This window comes from Triticum aestivum, chromosome 3B, assembly GCF_018294505.1.
Source record: "Triticum aestivum cultivar Chinese Spring chromosome 3B, IWGSC CS RefSeq v2.1, whole genome shotgun sequence".
In the NCBI taxonomy this organism is placed as follows: Eukaryota; Viridiplantae; Streptophyta; class Magnoliopsida; order Poales; family Poaceae; genus Triticum; species Triticum aestivum.
The window spans coordinates 152,271,001-152,279,584 of NC_057801.1; the positions used below are offsets into that span (position 1 = coordinate 152,271,001).

The 8,584-nt window shown below is 50.4% G+C and overlaps 1 protein-coding gene across 2 annotated transcripts; it reads left to right on the forward strand.

Moving 5' to 3' along the window:
- The first annotated feature begins 2,457 nt into the window (after positions 1–2,457).
- LOC123069109 (phospholipase D alpha 1) lies at positions 2,458–6,745 on the forward strand. 2 transcript variants are annotated; one of them, XM_044491863.1, is made up of 4 exons: positions 2,458–2,740; positions 3,117–3,277; positions 3,730–5,626; positions 6,016–6,745. In XM_044491863.1, exons 2-4 carry the CDS (start codon positions 3,170–3,172, stop codon positions 6,447–6,449), a joined length of 2,439 nt encoding a protein of 812 aa, XP_044347798.1. In that variant the 5' UTR covers positions 2,458–2,740; positions 3,117–3,169; the 3' UTR covers positions 6,450–6,745. The 2 variants fall into 2 exon arrangements, with proteins under 2 accessions (XP_044347798.1, XP_044347799.1); XM_044491864.1 differs by having other exon boundaries at positions 2,670–2,904.
- The last annotated feature ends 1,839 nt before the right edge of the window (positions 6,746–8,584 follow it).

Consider the following 8,584-nt stretch of genomic DNA (forward strand, 5'->3'; position numbering starts at 1 on the left):
GCGCCCAACCCCGGCAGCGCCTGGCCTGGCTTCGCTGCGCTGCGCCATGCCGCCCCCGCTCGCCATGCCGCCCCCGCTGTGGGGTTCAAGCTCGCCCGTCTGCCTCCCGCGCGTGCGCTACGAGCTCCCCTGCCCTGATGGCTACGTGTTTGAGGAAATGCCAGGGCGGACATGTCGAAAATGGGTCTGGCTACTGTTGGGCGCAGTCGCAGACCCAAATGAAAAAGCGGACACGGACGCGCAGACGGGCGACCCAAAAGGACAAAAAGCGGACAAAATTGGTGTCCGTTTGGGTCGCCCCGTTGGAGTTGCAATTATAATTTTCTTTATGATTTTGTAAAATCATTCATCCTCCGTCATCGACATCCAAACTCAACATAAATGTGACGACTCTTGATGGTGTAACCTCAAAGGTACACCAGAAGTGACCCTTGATTAGTTGCTCCCGCTTACATCATGGCTAATAATCTACCCTCTCGGTTAGGGTTTTAACCTACTCCAGCGGCTAACTCGATTGCCAATGAGAGTTCACTGCTATTGTGATCTTTGCCACTCACACGGGTCCTTGGGATCAAGCTTACAGGTGTCGAAAGGCTCCTCCTCCCGATGACAGGGAGGGGTGAGAACTCGGCTACCTCTTCGGAGGGCTAGACCGAGGGGAATCTTGAAGAGAGATGATGAGGAACCTGGAGCTGCAGGAGGGGGAACTTGATGAGATGATCATTGACAAGGATGGAGTCAAGCAATATGAAGCCGAAGCTAGATGGCTTGTGATGGGTGCATGAACACGTCTCGTCCGTTTAGTTCTTCGACAATGTTCGAAACCCTAAAATCTGTGTGGAGCTTGGCGCATGAGCCAAAGTATAGAGAGGCGGGCGAGAACTTGTTTGTCTTTCAGATGTTCTTTCTCGATAAAGGGTGGATTTTATTAACTCAAAATGAAGTATTAAGATAATACAAACATAATAAGCACACACCCGGACTCTTCATAGTCAGGATGCACACAACCAATACAAAACTCACACACACAACAAAAAACATGCCGACAAATAGCAAAGTCATGCAAGACCAAAGCTAAGCGTAGGCGAAAAATAAAAAGAAAACCCAAAGCAAACATATCCGTGATCGACAAACTACCTACAACAATGACCATATCTGCACCAATTATCTCATGACACCACACGGACGACGAGATTCTTCAACAACATCGCCTTTAGGAAGGGAGCAACGCTTAAGCATCGCCGTCACCGGATCCAACAACACAAGGCCAGAATCTAGATTTTCACACTGAAGAACTAGTCTGAGCATATCCGAACAATGCCTTCAACAAGGTAACGACATAAAATATCGTCATTGCCAGGTATAACCAACATGTGTCGGACCTAGGTTTTCACCCCGAAACTCGAGACCAGGTGCTTGAGTAGCACCATCATCGACGTCACTTATGCAATGTGGCCACCACTTTTCCGCGATCCCAGCAGCTCTGTGCGTCGTGGACCACCACTACTGCACAACCATCCCTTTGCGTCAAGTCATCGTCCATAGTTTGCATCTCCCGACGAAGTCAGCCACCGGGCCAGGAGAGAGGAACCCTCACCATGACCTTTCGATGACCACCGCAACCCGCTGTGAGTCCGCAGCCATAGACCAGAGTGGTCGTCGTAAGGACCAAACACCGCTGACGGAAAACACCACCACTCACTATCACCTCGCCGGAGAGAGCTCTGCCCAGGGGCCGACATGGCCGGATCAACATCACCCACGTGGAGTGCATCCGCTAGATCAGGAGACTTAGTCCGGAGGGATAAGACATGCCGCCGACACAACGTCGGAACTGGGCTGGAGCAGACCTCTAGAGCGACCATGTTCTACATCGGGCATTGGAAGCCGTCGTCCATGTCGGCACTTGACTATTGAGAGGTCTAGGGTTGCTGATTGAGGATTACGGCGGAAGGAAGGATCCTACATTAGTGGTCTTTAACGGTCTCTGTGTATGGACTTGGATACACAAAATTCCAGATTTGTATAGGCATGAAAAAGTGGTTGATCAGCTAGCCTAAAGATACTCATATGTACACACATACACTCTATAAAAGCATGCATATACCACATTCGAGATACCGAGCCAACACAATGTTTTGAGATTGATGAAGTCATCACAAACGTGATGAGAACTTCTCCTCCCAGTGCGGGAACATCCATGAAAAAGCTGAATAAATTCAAAAAATACGAGATCTGATACTCAAACCGGTGGGCTGGTTAGCGATCTGAAACTTAAAAAACAAACTAGGCCATCATGACGAATGCTACCGGAGGCCACCGGGGTTGGATGATTTGATCGGGACGTGGTGGTTTCCATTAACTAGTTGCTCGCGACGGGCGGAGTACGGATAGCTCCCTACCTCCCCATTTTCGATCCCATTCTTAATTGATTGATTCCCCGGCTCGAGATCCGCGGAGGCGACGCGTATCCGGGGGAACCGGCCCTGATCGCTACTATCCCGTGACGTGCCCGCCGCGTGCGCCCCTCTAGCCAAACTATACTAGGAAATGAAAAGGGAAAAAAGAAAAGGAGGGAAAGAAAAATCGCCGCGTCGCTCTTTTTTCTTTCTTTCCCACGTCTAGAGACTCTACAGCTCCAGACCTCCAGTTGTATATCACCGCCCGATCGGATCTGCCTCCCTCCCGTTCGTCTCCCTCTTCCTCTTTGTCGTCCTCTTCACCAGCGGTGGTGGTGGTGGTAAGCCTCTCTCCCCGACTACGACCGCCCCCTCTATCTCTCTTGCTCGCTCGCCGCTTAAGCTCAGTGCGGCGGTGGTGGCAGTGCCGTGCGTGCGTGCCGCTTCTCTCTCGGCCAGATCCGCCGGTTTCGCTTCCCCCACTTTGCTCCTGCCTGTCGGTGCGGTGCGTTTCTGCTTCTGTTCACTGGTTGGTCTCTGCTTGTGCTGCGGCTATGGCGGGCTGCGCGTAGTCTGTGCGCGGGCGCTGCTGTTCGTTGCTTGCTTGCTTGCTGCCGCTCTGGTTTTGACTGCCGGTGGTGGCCTCGGCCGGTCCGCGCGCTTTCCTGTTGTTTCCCCTTGTGTCGGTAGCTAACTGCCATCTCGGGTTGTGTGCAGGCAGGCGACTGTGACTAGCAGGAGCGCGGAGGAGGGGTCCTTCGGTTGCCGCCATGGCTCAGATCTTGCTCCATGGAAACCTCCACGTCACCATCTTCGAGGCCTCGTCGCTCTCCCACCCCGGCCGCGCCAGCGGCGGCGCCCCCAAGTTCATCCGCAAGGTACTCCTACAGTCCTCCTACTCACGGATCATTTCTGATTTCTCCCTTCATTTTATTTTCTTCCCGTCCAAGCCGAATCAATTGATTGATCGTTACCACGCACGACGAGACGTGCTAGTCTACAGTAACACATGGTAAAATGGTGCGGTTAGGGAGTTATTTTTTTTACCAGTACTACTAAAAAATAGCTGAAAATACAGAGAATCACTGCGTATTTTATCCAGAATCGTTGCTAGAGTTTGCTTATGCCGGCGCCTACTATAGTTGATACTAGATGATTATGATAGTTGCCCAGTAATTTAAAGGTTGGCCTGATCGTGGTTACATCTTCATTCCCTGAATTGTTTGCCTGGACTCGCAGTTTGATGTATGCGATGTGTGTTTCTGTAGTCATGCGGTCATGCCCATGATGTGACTCTTCATGTTCTAACACAGCAAGTTTATGTTGACAGTTTGTGGAGGGGATTGAGGAAACCGTTGGTGTTGGCAAAGGCAGCTCCAAGCTATATGCCACCATTGATCTCGAGAAAGCTCGTGTTGGGCGTACCAGGATGTTGGGCAATGAGCCTGTCAACCCTCGCTGGTACGAGTCGTTCCACATCTACTGTGCGCACCTTGCCGCCGATGTGATCTTCACTATGAAGGCCGACAACGCGATCGGGGCCACGCTCATTGGAAGGGCGTACCTGCCTGTCGCAGAGCTCCTGGAAGGAGAGGAGATCGACAGGTGGCTTGAAATCTGTGATGACAAACGGGAGCCTGTTGGTGAGAGCAAGATCCATGTGAAGCTTCAGTACTTTGGCGTTGACAAGGACCGCAACTGGGCGAGGGGTGTCCGGAGTGTCAAGTTTCCTGGTGTTCCTTACACCTTCTTTTCGCAGAGGCAAGGATGCAATGTTAGATTGTACCAAGATGCTCATGTCCCAGACAACTTTATCCCCAAGATCCCGCTCGCGGATGGCAAGAACTATGAGCCTGCCAGATGTTGGGAGGATATCTTTGATGCCATAAGCAATGCTCAGCATTTGATTTACATCACTGGTTGGTCTGTGCACACTGAGATCACCTTGATTAGGGACACCAATCGCCCCAAACCTGGAGGAGATGTCACTCTCGGAGAGTTGCTCAAGAGGAAGGCCAGCGAAGGCGTCCGGGTCCTTATGCTAGTGTGGGATGATAGAACTTCAGTTGGCTTGCTGAAGAGAGATGGCTTGATGGCCACCCATGATGAGGAGACTGCAAATTACTTCCAAGGCACGGATGTGCACTGTGTTCTGTGCCCTCGTAACCCTGATGATTCAGGCAGCATTGTTCAGGATCTGCAGATCTCAACCATGTTCACTCACCATCAGAAGATAGTATGTGTTGACGATGCATTGCCTAGCCAGGGCTCCGAGCAAAGGAGGATACTCAGCTTCGTTGGTGGCATTGACCTCTGCGACGGAAGATATGACACTCAGTACCACTCCTTGTTTAGGACACTTGACACTGTCCACCATGATGACTTCCACCAGCCTAACTTTGCGACTGCATCCATCACCAAAGGTGGCCCAAGAGAGCCATGGCATGATATTCATTCCCGATTGGAAGGTCCAATTGCCTGGGACGTTCTTTACAATTTCGAGCAGAGATGGAGAAAGCAGGGTGGCAAAGATCTTCTCGTGCAGCTCAGGGATCTCTCTGACATAATTATCCCCCCTTCTCCCGTCATGTTCCCAGAGGACAGGGATACATGGAATGTCCAGCTCTTCAGATCTATTGATGGTGGTGCTGCTTTTGGCTTCCCTGATACTCCTGAGGAAGCTGCAAGGGCTGGGCTTGTAAGTGGAAAGGATCAAATCATTGACAGGAGCATTCAGGATGCATACATAAATGCTATCCGGCGGGCAAAGGACTTCATCTACATTGAGAACCAGTACTTCCTTGGAAGTTCCTACTGCTGGAAGCCCGAAGGCATCAAGCCTGAAGAAATTGGCGCTCTGCATGTGATTCCTAAGGAGCTTTCGTTGAAGATTGTCAGTAAGATTGAAGCTGGCGAACGGTTTACTGTTTATGTTGTGGTGCCAATGTGGCCTGAGGGTGTTCCCGAGAGTGCATCTGTGCAAGCAATTCTGGACTGGCAAAGGAGAACAATGGAGATGATGTACACTGACATCACACAAGCTCTCGAGGCAAAGGGAATTGAAGCAAACCCCAAGGAATACCTCACTTTCTTCTGCCTAGGTAACCGGGAGGTGAAGCAGGATGGGGAATATGAACCCCAGGAGCAACCAGAACCTGATACTGATTACGTCCGTGCTCAAGAGGCTAGGAGGTTCATGATCTACGTTCATACCAAAATGATGATAGGTACTCCTTCAGTTCTACTTAACCTGTGGTTTGCATCATCTTTTTTTATATCTAAAGCATGTTGAAGCAGCGCATTTTCTAATGTTTGCATGTGTTCATCCATTTTTCCATGGTAGTTCACTGGAAAACTGATCGCAACTCAAATTCAGTTTCCTTCCTTCAAAGATCAGACAGAGGCTTAAGTTTTTAATTCGTACAAAGAATTGAATATCTAGAATGTGCTCGTCATATGCTTCTTACAACTATATTTCCTTTAAAGATTGCATTCTTGCTCCTGATTCGTCTCTTAAAATCAACGGAAAAAAGAAACTATTACATTGTTCTCTTGTGTGGATTGTAAGGATCCAGTTATTTGGCCAAGCTGCTAACTTCACCTCTTCCATTTTCAGTTGATGACGAGTACATCATCATTGGGTCTGCAAACATCAACCAAAGGTCAATGGACGGTGCCCGGGACTCCGAGATTGCCATGGGCGCTTACCAGCCATACCATCTAGCCAACAGGGAGCCAGCCCGGGGCCAGATCCACGGCTTCCGGATGGCGCTGTGGTACGAGCACCTGGGCATGCTGGACGACGTGTTCCAGCGCCCGGAGAGCGTGGAGTGCGTGCAGAAGGTGAACAGGATCGCCGATAAGTACTGGGACATATACTCGAGCGACGACCTGGAGCAGGACCTCCCCGGCCACCTGCTGAGCTACCCCATCGGCGTCGCCAGCGACGGCGTGGTGACGGAGCTGCCGGGCATGGAGTTCTTCCCCGACACCCGGGCCCGCATCCTCGGCGCCAAGTCGGACTACCTTCCCCCCATCCTCACCACATAGATAAGATCGCATCCTGCATTTCCTGTGTGTGGCCTCAGTTTGGTGGTTCCTTTGGTGATTCAGAACTTGTGTTCCAGAAAATAGCAGGCTGTTATAGTTGTGGGACAGTTAATAAGCGCAGTGGTGTGCATGGTTGAGAACCACGGTAGTGACTAGGAGGATTGCTGATACTTTACACGGTTTCTGCTGTTTGTATTACTGTTTAATTATAAATTGTCAATGTTTAGTTGTTTACGCTCGTACCTACTTGGATCTTCAATGGTGGACAATAAAGTTAACGCGTGTTTCTTATTGTATGATGGATATGTAGATAGATTTTTTCCCCCAATGTGTGGTATCAGAGTGCTGTATGTTTGGTTTTTCCACTGAATAAGTAAGCTGTATAATTCTACCATTTCTATAGTGCAAGATTTGTGCCATATACGTCCTTGTGACGAGTTGTTTGTGATGAGCTGCACTCAATTTGAACAAAAACTACGACGAGAAGATTATGAAACGGAGGAAACGAAGGGAGTATATAAGATATGAGAGCAACTATTTTTATAAGTTGTCAGATTTTTTTAATGTAAATCATTTCTTTTGCCCTGTACTATTATTATGTTTCTCTACATACGGTATCCACATTCTTTTCCCATGTTGAGTCTAACCCATATCTACCTGTTCCACAAGAGATAATTTTCTTTTTTGAAAAAGGAGGTTGAACCCCCTGCCCCGGCCTCTGCATCAGTTGATGCATACAACCATCTTTATTAATTATTCAACAAAGACCTGACAAGAATATACATCAAGCTACCCGAAGCCATCACTCACACCTACAAACTCGATAATGAGTACTCTCACTGCCCATATCGATGTCGTCGCTGATCCATCCACATAGCATATCGGTACCTACAGTCGGTGCAGCAAACCTAAAGCGTACATCACATGCGTCATTATCATCGAATCGCTGACCCATTTTCAGGAAAGAGATCAGCATCATCTTTGCCCGTTTGGCCACCCGTCGACGCCACCACGGCGCCCAACAACACCACCTCCCTGCGTGCAAATCGCTGAGCACATCGCGGTCGCTGCCAGTACACCGCAACACCATGCCGCCAAGTACCACCAGCTGACACAGCTTGAAGTCTCTAGAAGATCTATCGTGTGTAGCACGTGCCGAACAGGCATGACAAAGCTAGCACCTGTCGGCCAGACATGACTTGACATCTCCACCTAAGCTCTATGCAAGACGAAGCCGCTCCACCTCATGCTTCTGTCTTTCAGCGCTCCTCCACAAACGATGCTCCCAAGAGAGAAACGACACCGCAGTGCCGCCATCGTTCGATCTGGAAGACCAGATCATAGGATTTCCCCTGGAGCAATATGAGTGGGTCGGCAGTAGTTACACAACGATGCCTTCATCAAGGTAACGGCGCAGATCGCCGCCATCGCCCGCCGTCGGCTCGGTTTTCACCGGGAACTATGTCTCCTCGACTCGCAGCCGGGGCTAGATGGCGTATCTCGAGATCCAACTACCCAGCCTCAGGCCGACCACCTCCGCCGGAGGAGACGACCACCAAATCTGCCGCCGCATAGAGCAGGTCACACTAGTCGGCACTGACCGGAGGCCACAACCACATGCAACCGTCCCTCCACGGCGCCCCTCCATACCGCCGCTACTAAGCCGGACTGGACGACCCAACTACCTCCCAAGGCCGTGCCCAGAGCCTACCGTTGCCGCCCTGAATCCGATTTCGGTCAACCGCCGCATCGCGCCGCGATTCGATCTCGGTTGTGCCACCACTCGCATCGAGATCCCGCACCACCCCACATGCGAGCATTGGAGAACCTGTGCCACCGGCGTCCACCCCTGGCTAAGCCCGGCGGCGTCCTTCGACGGTGACAAAGTGAAGGGAGGGAGGAGAGGAGGGCTCCACCGGCTAGGGTCGGGAGGACCTCCCGTGTCGCTCGAGCGGGGGCGATGCGAGGGGCCCTCCAGATGAGATAATTAAGTCGGTGTCCACTAGTGTTGGTTAATCGTACACTTTTAAAATGATTGTGTCTATGAACAAATTAAATTTAGTTTTCAAGAATGAAGATAACTAGATAAGGGTTAATCTAAAGTGTACAATTTGCATGATACGTTTAATATTATG

What these genes read in the sequence shown, in the direction of transcription:
- LOC123069109 (XM_044491863.1), top strand. Translation starts at nt 3,170, where the DNA reads ATGGCTCAGATCTTGCTCCATGGAAACCTCCACGTCACCATCTTCGAG. An exon ending in CCCCCAAGTTCATCCGCAAG is followed by an intron (nt 3,278 to 3,729) that starts GTACTCCTACAG and finishes TTATGTTGACAG; the next exon opens with TTTGTGGAGGGGATTGAGGA. An exon ending in TCATACCAAAATGATGATAG is followed by an intron (nt 5,627 to 6,015) that starts GTACTCCTTCAG and finishes TTCCATTTTCAG; the next exon opens with TTGATGACGAGTACATCATC.